Source organism: Sapajus apella, unplaced genomic scaffold, assembly GCF_009761245.1.
Source record: "Sapajus apella isolate SASKATOON/1434 unplaced genomic scaffold, GSC_monkey_1.0 scaffold43, whole genome shotgun sequence".
NCBI classification, from domain to species: domain Eukaryota; kingdom Metazoa; phylum Chordata; class Mammalia; order Primates; family Cebidae; genus Sapajus; species Sapajus apella.
Window position 1 is genome coordinate 6,318,262 of NW_022436983.1, and position 20,099 is coordinate 6,338,360.

General features: G+C 50.0%; 1 protein-coding gene across 1 annotated transcript in view; it reads left to right on the forward strand.

Annotated features, from left to right (window-relative positions):
- TNFRSF8 (TNF receptor superfamily member 8) overlaps nucleotides 1–20,099 on the forward strand; it is a 54,479-nt gene that overhangs the window by 15,988 nt on the left and 18,392 nt on the right. The window contains exons 3-7 of the mRNA XM_032300436.1: nucleotides 2,235–2,387; nucleotides 7,312–7,402; nucleotides 7,788–7,951; nucleotides 9,915–10,031; nucleotides 13,271–13,423. Of these exons, the coding sequence (XP_032156327.1) occupies nucleotides 2,235–2,387; nucleotides 7,312–7,402; nucleotides 7,788–7,951; nucleotides 9,915–10,031; nucleotides 13,271–13,423 (678 nt within the window). The remainder of the gene's footprint in view (nucleotides 1–2,234; nucleotides 2,388–7,311; nucleotides 7,403–7,787; nucleotides 7,952–9,914; nucleotides 10,032–13,270; nucleotides 13,424–20,099) is intronic.

Below are 20,099 nucleotides of genomic sequence, written 5' to 3' on the forward strand. Positions count from 1 at the left end.
TCCTTGAGTGTTGGTTCTCTTTGCACTCAGAACTCCTTTTCCCTGGGGCTGCTTTTCCTCTGATGTCTGGTGACTTTCGGTTCTGTGCACATGGTATCTCATGATGTGGGCAGCCTGCAAATGGGGCTTCTGAAACCCACCTCTGAGGACCATGGGGCTGAGGTGGGGCTACAGGAGTCTCTGTGTGGGACATGCGTGGCCTCTGCTGTGTGTCATGAGTAGATGAGGAGTTACCCAGCACCTCTCCCCTCCCTTCAGCGAGTTTCTCTTGGCTATATTGTGGGCTGTGGTCTCCTTCGCTCTGGTCTCGACTGTCCTCTGCCTTCCGTATTTCAGGGAGTTGTCTTCGTTTCTAATCTGCCAAGGCTGCCCCTTCTTAGTCTCCAAGCCTGTTGCACATTAATTATTATTTTTACCAGTGATTTTTTTTTTTTTTTTTTGAGATTAAGTCTTGCTCTTTCGCCCAGGCCAGAGTGAAGTGGTGCGATCTCCGCTCACTGCAACCTCTGCCTCCCGGGTTCAAGCAATTCTCCTTTCTCAGCCTCCTGAGTAGCTAGGATTACAGGTGCCCACCACCCCCAGCTAATTTTTGTATTTTTTAGTAGAGGTGGGGTTTCACCATGTTGGCCAGGCTGGCCTCGAACTCCTGATCTCAGGTGATTTGCCTGCCTTGGTCTCCCAAAGTGCTGGGATTACAAGCGTGAGCCACCACGCCCAGCCTAGCTTTTACTTTTTATGTGTTAACCAACCTCTGATTTCCTGCTTTTCCTGCCAACACTTGTTATTAACTGTCTTTGATTCTAGTCATTCTAGTGGATATGAAGCGGTATTTCACTGTGATTTTGATTTGCATTTCCCTAACGGCTAATGGTGTTGAGCGTTTTTCATGTGTTTATTGGCCATGTGTCTATCTTCTGTAGAGAAATGTCTATTCCAACCCTTTGTCCATTAAAAAAATTAATAAGCTATTTCTGGCTGGGTGCAGTGGCTTACACCTATAATCCCAGCACTTTGGGAGGCCGAGGCGGATGGATCGCCTGAGCTCAGGAGTTTGAGACTAGTCTGGGCAACATGGTGAAACCCCATCTGTATTAAAAATACAAAAAATTAGCTGGACATGGTGGCACGTGCCTGTAATCCCGCCTACTCAGGAGGCTGAGGTAGGAGAATCGTTTGAACCTGGGAGGCAGAGGCTGCAGTGAGCTGAGATTGTGCCACTGTACTCCAGTCTGGGTGACAGAGTGAGACTCTGTCTAAAAAAAAAATTAATAAACTATTTCTTAGAGCATTTTAGGTTTACAGGAAAAGTGAAACAGAGAATACAGAGTTCCCATCTACCCTCTACTCCCTTCCCATTCTCCCACAGTTTCTCCTATTTATTTATTTATTTGAAACAGGACATCACTCTGTTGCCCAGGCTAGAGTGCAGTGGTACAATCACAGCTCACTGCAGCCTCAACCTCCTAGGCTCAAGCGATCCTCCCGCCTCAACCTCCCAAGTAGCTGAGACTACAGGCGTGTGCTACCATGCCTGGCTAATTTTTCTTTTTTTTTGTAGGGATAGGATTTCGTCATATTGCCCAGGCTGCTCTGGAATTCCTGAGGGCAAATGATCCTTCTGCCTCAGCCTCCTAAAGTGCTGGGATTAAAGGCATGAGCCACCATGCCTTACATTTGTGGGCACAGTTGTTAGAACTGATGACCTGATAATGATGCGTTATTGTTACCAACTGAAGTCCATAGTTGACATCAGGGCTCACTCTTGCCGTTGCAGATTCTAGGCTTTAGACAAGCGGATGATGATGCGTATCCACCATCACAGTGGCACCTGGAATAGTTTCACTGCCCTCAATGTGTGCTGAGCTCATCGGTTCACCTCTCCCTCCCCCTGAACCTCTGGCAGCTACTGATCTTTTTGCTGTCTCGATAGTTTTTTCTTTTCCAGAAATGTCATGTAGTTGGAGTCACGGTGTGTAGCTTTTTCAGACTGGTGTCTTCCATTTAGCAATATGCATCTAAGTGTCCTCCGTGCCTTTTTTTTTTTTTTCATTAAAAAAAATGGGTACATTAATTAATTTTATTTTTAATCCAATTGGTAGTAATCACCGGGGGGTGAGCTGGGAGGAGGAAGCTGCATTCTGGACTCCACCTGCTCACTCCTCCTCATCTCAGGAGCTCTCCGGAGAGATGCCTTCCTCCTGTTCCCCTCTGTGACCCCTGTCTGTGTCCCTCAGATGACCTCGTGGAGAAGAGGCCATGTGCGTGGAACTCCTCCCGTGTCTGCGAATGTCGACCTGGCATGTTCTGTGCCATGTCTGCCGTCAACTCCTGCGCCCGCTGCTTCCTCCACTCCGTCTGCCCAGCAGGGATGATTGTCAAGTTCCCAGGTCAGTGTCCCCACCCTCGGCCCAGCACGGAGACCTGTGCCATTACCGCCTCACCTTCCGCCCACCCCAATGCACTATTGACATCCGATCTCCTGCTTCCCTGAGGCTGCTGGACAGATCGTTTCTCCTTCTGCCATGGCCCAGGAATATGCCCAGCGCCCAGCGCCTCTGCTGCCCTCCCAACCTTGTGTTCCAGGCGAAGAGAGACCCTGCTGTTCCCTGGCATAGACCTGGCTGCAGGAGGTCTTGGTTTGGTTTGAGGCTCAAGGCAGAAGTTATCTGATGCCTCATAAGCAAGAAGGAACCCTGAAGTCTCTGTCCTGGGAGTTGGCTTCCGGCTTTCAGATTCACGGCTTTGGGAGTTAGAGGTGCTGAGAGATTGGGCCCCAGGCTTGAGACTGGAGAAACATGGGTTTCTTTTCCAGCTTACCGTGTGATCTCAGACAAGCTTCTTACCTCTCTGACTTCTGCTTTTCTGATAGTGCAAGGTGTCGGGGCTGCTCATAACCAGAGAGGGGTACAGGCCACAGTACCTGTCTGGGCGGCGTTGGGACCATCTTCCAGAAGGGAGGCATGAGGAGTGGGTGGGCTTTGGAGCACAGCATAGAGTGGGTGCCGCAGCTGCGGGTACATGGAGCAGGGAGATGGGCTCAGACACAGCCCTGTGTCCCCTGGAAAGGGCCACCCTGAAACCTGTGACCCCTCCCCCAACCGGGTCCTTCTCTGGAGTCCCATGCCCTGCTGTGCACCCTGGGGGATCGGCAGTCTCCCCCATTGCCACCACTGCCTGCTCCTCTTCTCCCTCCCCCTTCCTTCATCCCTTGCAGCCAGCCATCCTGTAGACTTGGCCCCCCAACTGGCTTCTCCATCTTCTCACCCCTAATTCCTTCTCTTATCCAGCCCCATGGCAGAGAGCCAGAATGACCCTTGCAAAACCAAATCTGGATTTGATCCTCTCTGTCTCCCTCCCCAGCAACACACACGTATATGCCTGAAATGCTTCAGTATCTTCCTGTTACTCTAAAGATAAGGACCCAAGACCAGGCGTGGTGGCTCATGCCAGTAATCCCAGCACTTTGGGAGGCTGAGGCAGGTGGATCACTTGAGGTCAGGAGTTCAAGACCAGCCTGGCCAACATGGAGAAACCCCATTTCTACTAAAAATACAAAATTAGCCAGGCGTGGTGGCACGCGCCTGTCATCCCAGCTACTCGAGAGGCTGAGGCAGGAGCATCACTTGAACCTGGGAGACGGAGGTTGCAGGTGGCAGTGAGCCGAGATCGTGCCATTGCGTTCCAGCCTAGGTGACAAGAGTGAGACTGTCTCAAAAAAAAAAAAAAAGAAACTCCAGGGACTCAGCACTATGTCATTCTTCAGGTCCCAAGGCCCCCAGTCGATTTGCCTTCTTCTCTTTGTCTTTCAGAGTCTTCTTACATTTATTTTGTACATAATGTCCAGGGCTTTTAGCAGTCCTTAGCTGGAGGAAGAGGGAAAAGCGTGTCTACTCTACCTTCCCAGATTCACGGCCCCTCCTTCCTCCCAGCCTCAGCTCTCAGCCCCAGCCCCTCACTCTCTGCACTCCACCTCGGCTGCCCTTCTTCCAGGTGGGTGGACCTGTGCGCTCTCTGTGCCACCCGGCCTCTGCACATGCTGTTCTCTCTGCCGGGGACACCCTTCCCTCTCCATTCACTTAGTCAAATCCTACTCTGCCCTGAGCTCTCCATTCCACTTCCTCAAGAGGCCTTCCCTGGCCTCTCGCCAGGGAAGCTGGCAGCACTGTGTCCTTTGCAAGCGTGGATGCCTACCTCTCTCTCTGTCTCGTGGTTTGATCAATGCCTGTCTCCCTCCCTGGCTGGAAGCTTCCCGAGGGCAAAGACCATGCCCAGGGTGTTCCTCAGCATCTCTCCACTGCCCAGTCAAACGCTAGGCATGGCATCTGCTCCCCATAGAGATTCGCTGAATTAAGGTATGGGGGCACCTGGCAGGGAGATCCAAGCTGGGGGTGGGTGGATTCAGATCTGGTCGAATTCCCCTTGGGTCAAGGGAGGGTGCTGTGCTAAGGAAATGATGAAGTCCCCCACCCACAGGCAGGGAGAGTGCTGGGGTGGACATGGCAGCAGATACCTAGGGTTTTGCAAAGATTTGCAACTGTGGGCCGTGCTCCCACCCGTCTCTGGACCTCAGTCTCCCCATCTGTCAGATGAGGATTTGTAACTGAAGGCCTTGAGGGCCTCTCCAAAAAGGCCAAACTTCCGATAAGTTTCCAGCTCAGAAGCTTGCATCTCTGTGAAAAACATCCTGAATCTGGTTGTTACAGGCGAGGCTTCTGGCTGGAGGGACTGTCTGGGCAGTGTTCCTGAGACTGCCACATGGCGGCGCCAGAGGCCTCCCTTTGCTGCCCAATGCGGTGCTACTGGCCCGCCCTACGTGGCCATTCACTTAAAATGCAGCTAGGGGCTGGGCTCGGTGGCTCAGGCCTGTGATCCTAGCACTTTGGGAGGCCGTTGAGGACGGATCATGAGGTCAGGTGTTCAAGACCAGCCTGACCAATATGGTGAAACCCCGTCCCTACTAAAAATACAAAAATTAGCCAGGCGTGGTGGTACATTCCTGTAGTCCCAGATACTCAAGAGGCTGAGGCAGGAGAATCGCTTGAACCCGGAGGCAGAGGTTGCAGTGAGCTGAGATCATGCCACTGCACTCCAGCCTGGACAACAGAGTGAGACTCCATCTCAAAAACAGAACAAAACAAAAACACAAATCAATAAAAAATTTTTAAAAATGCAGCTATGTCTGCATTGAGAAGTGCTGTGTGTATACTACGCACTAGATTTCAAAAACAGTATAAACAAGAATATGATTAATTATTTTTTATATTGATTGCCTGCAAACATGATAACATTTTAGATACATTGGGTGAAATAAATATACTATGAAAATTAATTCCACTTATTTCTTTTTACTTTTTAAATGTGGCTCCTAGAATATTTGAGCTGACATGTGTGTCTCACATATTTCTGTTGGCTGACACTGCTTTAGAAGTGTTCTAATCTTGGCTGCCAGATCCTGATTCATCTCTGGGATCCCCTGTGGACTCACCCATGGGGCAGCTCTCAGGGCTTGTTTTTTTCCAGCTATAAAATGGAAAGCAGTTTCTGCCTCCAATCAGCTAAGCCTCACTGGCTCTCTTTCCTGAGATTCTCAAGTCTCCATAAGGCAGACAGTATTAGCCCTTTTTTCCAGGTGTGGAAATTGAGGTCCAGAGATGGGAGGTAAATCGCCTGCAAAGACAGAGCAGGAAATATCTAAGCTTAGGTGTCGCCACCCCACCATGCCACGGAACAAGAGGTCAGCATTGCTCATGCTCACCTCCATGGAAAGTTTCAGAGCGAAGTCCCATGCATACCGTCACCTTTTAAGTGATGGGACAGGAGTCCAAATGGGGGCAAGGACACAGCGTTTACCATATGTCACATGGTGTGATGGGCACCTCATGTACATTCTTCTGTTTATCCTGACGACAGCCTGGTAAAGAATGTCTCATTACAATCATTTGACTGGGCCAGGCACGGAGGCTCATGCCTGTAATTCCAGCACTTTGGGAGGCTGAGGCGGGTGGATCACCTGAGGTCAGGAGTTCAAGACCAGCCTGGTCAACATGGTGAAACCCCATCTCTACTAAAAATACACAAATTAGCCAATCATGGTTGTGGATGCCTGTAATCCCAGCTACTTGGGAGGCTGAGGCAGGAGAATTGCATAAACCCGGGAGGCAGAGGTTGCAGTGAGCCGAGATTGCATCACTTCACTCCAGCCTGGGTGACAGAGTGAGACTCTGTCTCAAATAAATAAATAAAAATAAAAAAATAGAATCGTGTGATTTGCCTGGCAGTTAGGACGTGGTAGGCAAACTCAGGGACACTGGATGGATGATGTGTGTGCGTTTTCCTCTCCACTTTGCTTCCATCCAGCACTCTTCAGGACTCCTTGGATTGCAAGTAGCAAAATCCCCAATTTTTTAGCACATGTAGCTTAAAAGTCTGGAGATAGCTCTGAGAAGCTTCAGGCATGGCTGGATCCAGGACTCCATCTTGCCCTATCTCTCACCCCTGTTTCCCTCTGTGTTGGTTGGTCTGCAAGTTACTCACTAGCAGCTCTAGGTTAGCTTACAGCCCAGCGCCAGTGGGAAGACAGCTTCCCTTTCTTACATCTTTAATATCCAAAACCAAAACCTTTAAATCCCAAACCAAAATCTTTAAATTCCACCTCACGGGCTTGGGTCATATGTTCACTCCTGAACTGGCTCATCATGGCCAGAGGAAAGGGATGGATTGATTGGTCCAGCCTGGTCTCATGGCCACTCCTAGAAAGAGGGTTCAGTCGGTCCCGACTCCTAATCACAGATACTGCCATCAGAGGGAGAGCAATTCCCCAGGGCAAGTTGGGTTGCTTTACTCCAAAGGGGAACGAACGGCAGGCAGGCACCCCCTCCAGATGACCACTGCGTTTTCTTTTTTTTTTTGTATGAGACAGAGTCTCGCTCCGTTGCCAGGCACCAAGCTGGAGTGCAGTGGCGCGATCTCAGTTCACTGCAACCTCCGCCTCCCAGGTTCAAGCAATTCTCCTGCTTCAGCCTCCCGCGTAGCTGGGACTACAGGCATGTACCACCAAGCCCAGCTAATTTTTGTATTTTTAGTAGAGACAGGGTTTCACCATGTTGGCCAGGATAGTCTTGATCTCTTGACCTCGTGATCCACCTGCCTTGACTTCCCAAAATGCTGGGATTACAGGCAAGAGTCACCGGCCGACCACTGCATTTTCTAAGTGTCCCATCTCCAACTCTGGCTTGTGGTAGTGAAGGGTGTATTCCTGGAGACTTTGGGTCCCCAGCACCGATTCTGAAAGCACTGCTGTCCTCCCTGCAGGTACAGCACAGAGGAACACTGTCTGTGAGCTGGCTTCCCCAGGGGTCAGCGCTGCCTGTGCCAGCCCAGAGAACTGCAAGGAACCCACCAGGTGACTCCCTGCCTCTGTCTGTCTCCGGCCCTTCCCCCAAGCTGACCTTTGGATGAGGCTGCCCTACCCCACAAGACGCCCAGGGTACAGCTGGGCTGGGGGCATAGGTGGGGTTCAGCTCACGGTGTCAGGACTCCCAGGTGCCTCTCTGCCAAGGCCTCAGATCATTTGAGGCCCTAGAGTGTGCCCGGCCCTGCCCTGAGCACACAGGAAACCCAGAAGGCCTAGAAAGTGTAGGCCTTGATCTCAGGAGCTTACAGTGGGCCCGCCAGAGGCGGTGGGCGAGGGCCCGGGACCTGTCTCTGTGGAGACTGTTATCCCTGGGCACAGGCCTCCCTTGCCCCATTGGCAGAATTGTCAGTCCTGTCTCTGGCTTATTCCCCAGTGGCACCATCCTCCAGGCCAAGCCCACTCCGGTGTCCCCAGCAACCTCTAATGCCAGCACCATGCCTCTAAGTGGGGTCGCCCACCTCGCCCAGGAAGCTGCTTCTGAATTGACAATGGCTCCCGACGCTCCCTCCTCTGTGGGATGGCCTAGTTCACATCCAGGTAATTTCCCCATGAAGCCGTGGGTCATCTCCCTGGGGTGCCTGATTGCTGGATGGCCCATGAGTGGGGGTGTTTGAGGCAGGTGGGCACTGATCTGTGGTCTCTTCCCGGTGGGGAGAGAAGAGAGTGGTAAGGTCTAATGCGGGGCTGAAAGCATCAAGGGCCAGAGATAGACACAAGAGGGCTCATTCATTTGCCAGCAGTGCAGAGGGCCTGCCATGTGCCAGGCACTGGTGCCTACCTCTCACCTTTATTTTCCTCTATGTTGGTTTGTCAGAGGGAAATGGGCCCCACTCTACTGTTGTGCCACTTGTGACACAGCTGGCTGGCCTCTGCACACGTCTGCCTGATGCCCTTCTGGTCCCCATTGCGAAGGGTCGACCCTCAGTGTCAGGGTCGCCTCACATTGGGGCACCTCACATTGGGGCGCCACTCTCTGGGTCACTACTTGTGGGGGTCTGTCCTGCAGACCGTGACTTAGTGATGGGTGAGTAAACTACACTGACAGATATTATGCTTCGTTAGTTGGGCTGAGGGTCTGGCAGCTTACAGACTCCCAGGAGAGTGCTGTAAAGAGATGGCAGCTGCCAACCCTCCTTAGCCAGTGAGACTTATATTTATTTAGTAAAGTTTAATTGACAGAGGCTTGAGTCAACACCACTAGAGGTTAAAGATCAAAGCACAGGTTCTGATGCTTAAAGCAAACACCATTAGAGGGTGATGATATCTTTGGTCTACTTCCTCTTGAGGGGGCCTTCTGGCTCAAAGGTTAGTTTTAAGACTACATGAGTAAACAAGCTAGTTAGGTAAACTCCTTCACATACCTTAGCTATCTGCTTTACTAATTAACTAAATGTAAAGGGGATTTAGGCTGCCTTCAGCCAAGAACTATAGAAAAAACCTTTAGGCCTTCTAAAAGGGTTTGAGACTATATTCTATAACCTTCTCTAATGTTTTTCCCACTACCCTGAGTTAATTCCCACAAGATAGTCCATTTTTATTACTGAATAGCCCTCCATGGCGTAGATATGCCATGCTCTGTTTATCCAGTTTTTGGGTATTTGGGTTGTTTCTGCCTTTGGCTGTAATGAAGAATGAAAAATACATCCTCGTGTGCATGTGCTTTCCTTTTCTTGGGTTGGATTTGTAGGACTCCTAACAATTTGGGGTTTGAGCTCTTTTCCTATAGTTGTACCTTCTCCTGCCCTGTGGCTTTCCTGCTCATTCTTTCCATGGTGTCTTTTGTTTGTTTGTGGGTTTTTTTTTTTTTTTTTTTTGAGGCAGAGTCTTGCTGTGTTGCCCAGGCTGGAGTGCAGTGGTGTGATCTTGGCTCACTGCAACCTCCGCCTCTTTGATTTAAGTGATTCTCTTGCTTCAGCCTCCCGAGTGGCTGGGGTCACAGGCACACACCACCATGCCTGGCTAGTTTTTTTTTTTTTTTGTAGTTTTAGTGCAGACGGGGTTTCACTAGGTTGGCCAGGCTGGTCTCAAACTCCTGACCTCAAGTGATCCACCTGTCTTGGCCTCCCAAAGTCCTAGGATTATAGGTGTGAGCCACCGCGCCCGGCCCACATGGGACTTTAAAAGAGGGAGGCAGGAGGCACCCCCACCCTGCCCAATACCATTCTGAACAGAAGTTATGCTAGTGTGCTGATCTCTGAGGGAAGCTGTTAACAAAGTTTTGAGCAGGGGAGTGATAGCGCCATGAGACAAGGTTGGGGGAAGCTGTGGCATGGTGGGCTCAGGAGGAACAGTGGGCAGGGGCTGATGGGGGCGGTGAGCGCTCTTCACCCAGCATTCCTGTTCTCTCTGAGCTCAGAAGTCCCTCTGAAAGGCTGGACTGAGCTGACCTGCGGAGCCTGGGAGCTGGCCATGGTGAGGGATGGGGGGCTTCAGGGCTGGGTGGGGAGTGAGGCCTTTGCCAAGGCAGCCTGGCCTGCAGCTTCTCCGCTTCTTTCCCCAGGTCCATCCCCAACACAGCTGTGTCCACAGGGGTCCGGCGAGTGCAGGAAGCAGTGTGAACCAGACTACTACCTGGACAGGGCTGGCCGCTGCACGGCCTGTGTGAGCTGTTCTCGAGGTAAGAGCCTCATCCCTCTCAGAGATCCTTCCAGGGAGCACGGGGCGGTCTTGGAGGGAAGGCTGAGACTCTGTGGGTGGAGAAACCCACCTTTGCTTTTGGCTGCTCGGTCCTTGGGAGCCTCAGTTTACCTCTCTGCATTTTTGAACTGTGAACCTCCAGGAGCTCGCCCTCATGTTTATGGGTATTGATGGGGGTCTCTGCTTTTCAAAGAGCTCCCATCTGCATAGCCTTTCCTTCACGGAAGCATTTGTGAATCACCCACCTGTTCTAAACACAGCTCATTAATGTTTGTAACCACTCTATGATTCAAGGATTGTGATCATTCCCCCCGCTTTTTTTTTTTTTTTTTTTGATATGGAGTCTCACTCTGTCGCCAGGCTGGAGTGCAGTGGCATGATCTGGGCTTATTGCAACCTCTGCCTCCCAAGTTCAAGCGATTCCCCTGCCTCAGCCTCCCGAGTAGCTGGGACTACAGGTGCACGCCACCACACCCTACATTTTAGTAGAGACGGGGTTTCACCACATTGGCCAGGATGATCTCGATCTCCTGACCTTGTGATCCACTCGTCTCGGCCTTCCAAAGTGCTGGGATTACAGGCATAAGCCACCACGCCCGGCCCATTCCCCTTTTACAGAAGAGGAAATGGAGGCTTTGGGAAGTCAGGGAACTTCCAAGGGCTGCAGGCTAGAGTTTGAACCCAGACAAGTGCCACCAGGTTCCAGGTTCTTGTCCACCCCACTGGCTGCCTCCATGAGCCATATCTTTTTTTCCCCAGACAGGGTCTCATTCTTTCACCAGGCTACAGTGCAGTGGTGTGATCATAACTCACTGCAGCTGAGACCTCCCAGGATCAAATGATCCTTTTGCCCCAGTCTCCCAAGTAGCTGGAACTACAGGCACACACCACCATGCCTGGCTAATTAAACCAAATTTTTTTTGGCCAGGCGCAGTGGCTCATGTCTGTAATCCCAGCACTTTGGGAGGCCGAGGTGGGCGGATCACAAGGTCAGGGGATTGAGACCATTCTGACCAACATGGTAAAACCCCGTCTCTACTAAAAATACAAAAAATTAGCCTGGTGTGGTGGCACACGCCTCTAGTCCCAGCTACTCAGGAGGCTGTGGCAGGGGAATCACTTGAACCCGGGAGGCAGAGGTTGCAGTGAGCCAAGATTGTGCTACTGCACCCCAGCCTGGGCGACAGAGCGAGACCTCCATCTCAAAAAAAAAAATTTTTTTTTGTAGAGATAGGGTTCTCGCTCTGTCGCCCAGGCCGTTCTTGAAACTTCTGGGCTCAAACGGTCCTCCCACCTCAGCCTCCCAAACTGCTGGGATTACAGGTGTGAGCCACAGCACCTGGCTTGGGAGCCGCTTTGACCAGCACTTACTGAGTGGCCGCTGCACACAATGCAGGATGAGGGAGTGGGGCTTCCCTGTGCCCATCACAGCCTCCCAGCACCAGCAGCGCCCTGAGGGTCACGTGGGCAGGGGGAGTTGCTCAGGCCAAGGCTGCTGGGGCTGTTAGAGGCCCCGGCTATTTACAGAGGCCATGGGTAATCCGTGAGTCTTCTCCTTGTCCAGGGCTTTTGGGCAGCAAAGCAGGTCGCAGAGTCTGGGGAGGCCAGAAAGAGCAACAGACCTGCTGTTGTCCTGGGAGGTCTCTGTCCTAGTTACTAAGCCTGCATAGCAAATGTTCTTAAAACTTAGTGGTGAAAACAAACCATTCTTTGTACTCACAGATTCTGTGAGTCAGAATTTAGACGGCACTGCAGGGACGGCTTGTCTCCGCTCCGCAGTGTCTGGGGTCTTAGCTGGAAAGCCTGAAAGCTGGGAATCAGGATCCTCCAAAGCCTCATTCCTTCACCTGCCACGATGTTGATGTTGGCTCTTGGCTGGGGCCTCGGGTCCTCTCCATGTCGGCCTCTTTACGTCTTACCTGGGGCTTCCTCATGATCTGGTGGCTGGGTTCTAAAAGTGAGGTCTTTTTCCTTTTTCCTCGGCCTCTCAAATTGTTGAGATTACAGGCGTGAGCCACCACACCCAGCCAGAAAATCTTTTTATCATTACAAATTTCAAACATCGGCTGGGCACAGTGGCTAATGCCTGTAATCCCAGCACTTTGGGAGGCCAAGGCAGGCAGATCACTTGAGGTTGAGAGTTCAAGACCAGCCTGACCAACATAGTAAAACCCCGTCTCTACTAAAAATACAAAATTAGTCGGGTGAGGTGGCACATGCCTGTAATCCCAGCTACTCGGGAGGCTGAGGCAGGAGAATTGCTTGGACCCGAGAGGTGAAAGTTGCGGTGAGCCGAGATCTTGCCATTGCACTCCAGCCTGGGCAAGAGAGCGGAACTCTGTCTAAAAAAAAAAAAAAAAAAAAAAAATTTCAAACATAATCAGATGTAGAGCGAGTCAGATATGGCTGTGTGTCATCACCCAGCTTTAAACTGCTGTGGAGTCACGGCCAGTCTCGGCTCCTCTGCACCCACGCCCACTCGCCCCATCCCTGGAGGACTTTCTTTTAACAGCTTTATGGAGACGTAGTTGTCATATGGTAAAATGCACAAATTAAAGGATGCGATTTGATAAGTTTTGACAAATGCATGCAGCTGAGCAACCAGCCATATCCCCATAAAATTTACCTTGGACTCCTCGTTGCCATTTCCCACCCCCTACTTACGGTCACCATGCAATAGTATGCATTTTCTTTTTTCTTTTTTTGTTGAGACGGAGCCTTGCTCTGTCACCAGGCTGGAGTGCAGTGGTGTGATCGCCTCCCCGGTTCAAGTGATCCTCCTGCCTCAGCCTCCTGAGTGGCTGGGACTACAGGCCCGTGCCACCACGCCCAGCTAATTTTTGTATTTTTGGTAGAGACGGGGTTTCACCATGTTGGGGAGGCTGGTCTTGAACTCTCAACCTTGTGATCTACCCGCCTCGGTCTCCCAAAGTGCTGGCATTACAGGCATGAGCCACTGTACCTGGCAATAGTTTGCATTTTCTAGAAATTCATGTAAATGCAACATACAGAATGCTCTCCCTTTTGCCTGCCTTCTTTTACCCTGCGTAATTGTTTTGAGCTTGCCAGGAGAGCCGCTTGATGGCAGAGTCAGGCGAGCATTTGTTTTCTTGTTGGATGAACCCTGGACAGCTGCTTCTCTGTCCTTCTGGGGGCTCTCTGGACCCCCTGCCCTTGCCATCCTGATCTTTCCCCATGACCGTTGTCTGTGTCCCTTAGATGACCTCGTGGAGAAGACACCATGTGCATGGAACTCCTCTCGAGTCTGCGAATGTCGACCTGGCATGTTCTGTGCCGTGTCAGCCACCAACTCCTGTGCCCGCTGTGTCTCCTACCGGATCTGTGCAGCAGAGATGGTCACCAAGCCCCAGGGTAAGCAGTTCCCACCCCAAGCCTTGACCACAAGGCGAAGTCTGTGCCCCCACTGCTGAGCCTCTCCCCACCCCCAGCCAGGGGTGGGGGCAAATGATCTGCACCCTCGACTGTTAATTAGGTCAGATTTGGGCTGGGCGCAGTGTCTCATGCCTGTAATTCCAGCACTTTGGGAGGCTGAGGTGGGTGATCACCTGCGGTCGGAAGTTCAAGACCAGTCTGACCAACATGGAGAAACCTTGTCTCTACTAAAAATATAAAATTACCTGGGCCTGGTGGTGCATGCCTGTAATCCCAGCTACTCAGGAGGCTGAGGCAGGAGAATTGCTTGAACTCGGGAGGCGGAGGTTGCAGTGAGCCGAGATCATGCCACTGCACTCCAGCCTAGGCAACAAGAGCAAAACTCCATCTAAAAAAAACCAAAAATCAAATTAGGTCAGGTGTGGGTTCTGGTTATCCTTTGAGTAGTTAGACCCGGTGAATGAAATGATAAAATCCAGTGTTAGCATTCTGGTAAGACATTCTGTTGATTAAAAAAAAATTCTTCCTGAAATGATTGGGCTGGTAAGATCTTGACCTGTTTGCAAAGCTGTTTTATTGACTCAGAGATGAATATCAGGTTGCTGAAGAGGTTTCCAACTCAGGACAGTTGGCTTTACCAGTGTGCAGGAAACTATAAAACACTGACAGTTTGGTTTTTTTTTTAAAGGGCTTTGAGAGATTTCAACAAATCCCCAGGTGACTGAAAACAGATGGAAGGGTGGTGACAAAACCAAGTGGAGTGGCTTGGCGTGGTGGCTCACACCTGTAATCCCAGCACTTTGGGAGGCCGAGACAGGTGGATCACTTGAGGTCAGGAGTTTGAGACCAGCCTGACCAACATGGTGAAATCCCGCCTCTACTAAAAATACAAAAATTAATTGGGCATGGTGGTAGGTGCCTATAGTCCCAGCTACTCAGGAGGCTGAGACAGGAGAATTGCTTGAACTGAGGAGGCAGAGGTTGCAGTGAGCTGAGATTGTACCACTGCATTCCAACCTGGGTGACAGAGCAAGACTGTCAAAAAAAAAAAAAAAAACAAAAACCCAAGTGGAGGAAAGGTCACCCCTTCATCCCATGTGACTCTGTGACGGCTGCTGGAGAAGTGAGGGGTGACTTGCTTCTAGGAGCCCCAGAGAGTCTCTGGACTAGGAACAGGCAGGCAGCTGAAGAGCAGGAGGGAAGTGGAAGCTTTTAATCCCCAGTATTGTTTTGTTTTGTTTTTAGACCGAGTCTCGCTCTGTTGCCCAGGCTGGAGTGCAGTGGCACAATCTTAGCTCACTGCAATTTCTGCCTCTGGGTTCCAACAATTCTCTTATCTCAGCCTCCCGAGTAGCTGGGATTACAGGCGCCTGCCACCACACCCAGCTAATTTTTGTATTTTTAGTAGAGACGGGGTTTTGCCATGTTGGCCAGGCTGGTCTGGAACTCCTGACCTCAAGTGATCCACCCGCCTCCACCTCCCAAAGTGCTGGGATTACAGCATGAGTCACCGTGCCCGGCCAACAATCATCTTTTTGAATCAGAACGTTGAAGGAATACCTGGGGAAAGCTTGGACCACCAGTGGCGTGCTGTCACTCTGCTTGTAAAGCCCTCTTTACTTGGGTATTTGGAAGGCACTTGTCAACAGGCTAGCCCCACCTCGTTACCCTGAAATGGAGGCTGCCGGCTCACACTCTGTCCATGGGCCCAGCCCAGCTTGACTTCCTACTCAGGGGAGAGACCCACTGCGAACAAGACATACTTACACAGCAGCAGAAGAAGCCCTCCCTCTCACTGACTGGAATATTCAGTACAGTCCTTAGGATTTCATTTTGTTTGTATAAATTTATTTATGGGGTACAAGTGTAATTTTGTTACATGTTTTGATTGGGTGGTGGTGAAGTCAGAGCTTTTAGGGTACCCATCACCCAAATGGATACATTGTACCCAAAGCATACATTGTACCCCTTAAATAATTTCTCATATTTTTAGTAGAATTTTTAATCCCCAGTATTGTCTTTTAATCCCTACCTCTCACCCCGTCACCCTTCTAAGTCTCGTTGCCTTTTATACCACGCTCCACCTCCACGTGGACGCAGTATTTCACTCCCACTTAGAAGTGAGAATGTGCCGTATTTGTCTTTCTGTCTGAATGTTTGCACTTAAGACAATGACCTTCAGTTCCATTCATGTTGCTGCAAAAGACATGACTCATTCCTTATGATGGCTGAGTAGTATTCCATTGCATAAAGAGACCACATTTATCTATTGGTGGATGTGTGGATGCAGACATAACTCTTCTTCTTCTTCTTCTTTTTTTTTTTTTGAGACAAAGTCTCGCTCTGTTGCCCAGGCTGGAGTGCAGTGGCATGGTCTCAGCTCACGGCAACCTCTGCCTCTGGCTTCAAACGCTTCTCCTGTCTCAGCCTCCCAAGTAGCAGGGACTACAGTTGTGCACCACCACGTGTGGCTAATTTTTTTATTTTTAGTAGAGATGAGGTTTCACCATACTGGCCAGGCTGGTCTTGAACTCCTGACCTCAGGTGATCCAGCTGCCTTGGCCTCCCAAAGTGTTGGGATTACAGGCATGAGCCCACACCTGGCCAAGCATAACCCTTTTAAAATAAATATGAATGAGCAGAGACTTATAAGGAAAACCAGTCCTACAAAGGAGAATAAAAAGATATGAAAACAGAAATTCTTATCACACATGAAGCCATGGTAGACCCGGGAGTAGAAGAGAACTTAGCAACATGCAATTTGTGTCTACAGAAAAATTCACGAACTTGTTACATCCGTAAGGTGAGCACAGAATGCTATGAAAAAGAGCAATGCCCCCAGAACCTAAAATGCAATAATATATATAAAGAAAAAGAACAATGCAGGGTCAGAGGACAAGAAACGGCTCTTTGGAAAGTGCTTGTGGTCAGCCCATCCGCTCTAGGCTCTCCATTCACCTTTCCATCCCTGCCCTGCCATCAAGGACTGGGCTCCACGCTTGCCAGCAGAGGGCGCTGGAGGGCCATCGCGGGAGGAAGGAGGCTTCTGGCTGCGTTTGCTGCTGCTTGCTCCTGCTGCCTGGGCCTGGTGACCACCTCGATGTGACCAATGCAGACACTGGCATGTGCCAGGCCTCATGTCTGCAAAAGTGTCCTGACCCCCTCTGTGCGTCCCCCACCAGCCACAGGTCTTTGGCACCCCAAAGTGCTCCAGGCGTCTCCCCCACAGTGGCAGCCCAAATTTGTCTATGTATCTGACCAGACGCATAGACTTCAGATCAAAAGGACCTACTGAGAGCGAAGCAGGATCAATGGAAATTCCCCACGCTGCACGTAACAGATGTACCACCGTGTGTTCATCCACCTGCCAGCTGATGGCATTTGGGTTGTTTCCCATTTAGGGCTATTATGAATGAAAGCAGCTGTACATATTTTTAAAAACATGTATGAATTTATTTTATATCTTTTATTTATCTTTTTTTTTTTAGAGACAGGGTCTCACTCTGTGTTCCAGGCTGGAGTGCAGTAGCATGATCTTGGCTCACTGCAGCCTTGAACTCCTGGGCTCAAGCAATCCCCCCACCTCGGCCTTCCCCAGTGCTGAGATTACTGGCGTGAACCACCATGACTAGGCAATTCTTATACAAGTCTTTGGGTGGATGTATATTTTCATTTCTCATGGGTAAATACGTAGGAAGAATGATTGGGTCATTGTGCGGGTCACATAGTTAGAATGTTTTTCAGGACTAGTCAAAGCCGGTTACCTCTGGTCTGATCCAACCCTTTGGTTTTACACCCAAAGAGAAGCTCAGGGCTGAAGCTAGAGCCAGAATGAGGGATCCTAAGGGTCAGCCCTGGGTACCGTCCACTGGAAGACACCACCTGTTCTCCTTCTTAGTTCTGAACCTAGAATTTACCCAGCTAAATTGCAGTCACCCCAGCTATATTATAATCAGGTTTGAAGGCAGCATAAAAACATTTTCAAAAGGTCCAGAAAGCTTTTCTTCCTATATTCTCTCTTAGGAAGTTATTTGAAGATGTAATTCAGCTAAATGAGGGGGCAAAAAAGAAAAAAAACAGGAAGCCATGGAATCTAGAAAACAGTACATCATCCTAGCAGAGCAAGGAAGGAAAGTCCCAGAATGGTGTGCTATAGACCAGTTGAGCCAGTTCAGAGCAGGAAATGGAAGGAAGGCTCCAAAGAAGTTTTCCTAGGAATGCAAGAGAGAATTGTAGTAAATTTCATGAATAGTACAGCTGAAAAACCTGAGGATATGGAGAGGGCACACTATCCTTTTATCAACAAGAAAAAGAAAGGCAATTGAAAACTCCAGGGAAAAGAAAAAGCTGACAAGAAATATACAGTCCAAATGTGAAGATAAAATTTCACCTGATTTTAAGCAATTGCTGGATGCACAAAAAGAGAATCCATTTGGCCTTGATGCTAAGACCAAATGGCCCAAGGACTGAGTATTTGGATTTAAAGAGAAGTATATCCATCTGGTAAATAATATCTTTTTTTTAGTTCTTAAATGGAGGCTAAGAGTAGGCAGATTCCTTTTTTCTCTTCCAATAGGCCCTTACCAGAGAACACAGACCGACTAAGGGCTAGACATTGCCTTCTCCTCACCTCCAAATCCAAAGGAGGAGGAAAAAGGGAAGTTCACTAAATCAGGAAGGAAGAAGGAAAGTTACAAGTGAGGTATGGTACATTCAGAGAGGGGATGAGAGGCACCCAAGGGGTCCTAGGTCTCCCCCTTCTGCATGTAGAGGAGGGAGAGCAGATGTGTCGCTGGGTTTCAGCAGGTGTTTCAGTAGCAGCTGAGACCATGGGCCTGTCTAGTTACAACAGGCTGCCTTGGAGAGAGGGCAGGGGCTCTGTCTTCATCATGCTAACTGGGAATAGCCACACAGTTAGTGGGTCTGAGCACCAGGGCTCCAATCCACTCAAAGTAAACGTTCACTGAAACCCAATGACATTTCAAACACTGATTCAAACACTGATAAACAAATATATAGAGGACCGGGCGTGGTGGTTCACGCCTGTAATCCCAGCACTTTGGGAGGCCGAGGCGGGTGGATCACAAGGTCAAGAGATCGAGCCCATCCTGATCAACATGGTGAAACCCCGTCTCTACTAAAAATACAAAACATTAGCTGGGCATGGTGGCGCGTGCCTGTAATCCCAGCTACTCAGGAGGCTGAGGTAGGAGAATTGCCTAAACCCAGGAGGCGGAGGTTTCGGTGAGCTGAGATCGCGCCATTGCACTCCAGCCTGGGTAACAAGAGTGAAACTCCATCTCAAAAAAAAAAAAAAAAAAAAACAAACAAATATATAGAAACCATCACAACACATGGCATCATCTTCCCCATAGCCTCCAGCCTCCAGGCTCCAACTGATTCCGCTAAGAGTCTAGTGATCTTCCTGAAAGAGGAGGATTCCTCAGAACCCTACAGTCCAAGAAGGAAATTAATACTGCCTTCACTTTTTTGTCTGTTTCAGGGAAAATCTGAGAGGCATTGCGAGAACTTTCTAGAGGGGAGATGTGTGTATGTGTGGGGGGTTGCCTTGTACCACATCAAAAAGGGGTGCTGCCACGAGGGCTGTGGGGGTGGAGAGGTGTAGTGGTTGAGCATAACCCACTTCTAATGTGGGACAAAATTTCCTGCCCCCCAAAAGCAGGAAGTTTTGAAGAGGGTGCCCAGTCCCCAGGGAGGAGGCAGTGCTGGCCAGAGGAGAGTCCTGGGCTGGAACGCGCCGTCTGTTTCCTGGCTCTCACTCCAGCCCTGTGGTTCTCTCCATCTGTGAAACAAGGTGGCTGGGTCTGACTAGTGGTGGCCAGCTTTGAACTGGCCTTCAGAGACATTCCCTCTGGCCAGCACAGCGATCCAGCTACCCTTCCTGGGCACTCAAGAGGAATGAAATTATATGTTCACGCAGAGGCACGCACAAGAATACTCATAGCTGCCTTGTTCGTCATAGTTCAAACGGAAGCAACCCAAGTGTCCGGCAACTAGTGAAGGGTATGTAAATGGTGGTACGTCTGTACAACAGACGCCATTCAGCAACAGAAAGAAACGAACGAACGTGAGTGAATATCAAAAACAATATGCAGCGTGAAAGAAGCCAGACCCCAGAGAACATACTGCATGATTCTGTCGACATGAAATTCAGATACACTCCTCTGTAGTGACAATGCGGATCAGTGGTTGCCGGATCTGGAGGTAGGGGTGGAGTGAGTGAGGAGGAGCACCAGGGAACCTTCTGGAGGGATAAGAATGTTCTGTATTTTATTTTTTTTGAGACGGAGTCTAGCTCTGTTGCCAGGCTGGAGTGCAATGGTGCAATCTTGGCTCACTGCAACCTCTGCCTCCCAGGTTCAAGTGATTCTCCTGCCTCAGCCTCCCCAGTAGCTGGGACTACAAGCACATGCAGCCACACCCAGCTAATTTTTGTATTTTTAGTAGAGATGGGGTTTCACCATGTTTGCCAAGAATGTTCTGTATTTTGATTGGAGTTACAGTTACCTTTATCGGAACTCATGAGGCTGTACACACTTAGGAACATTTTCTTTTTTATTTATTTAAAAATAGAGACAAGGCCGGGCGTGGTGGCTCAAGCCTGTAATCCCAGCACTTTGGGAGGCCGAGGCGG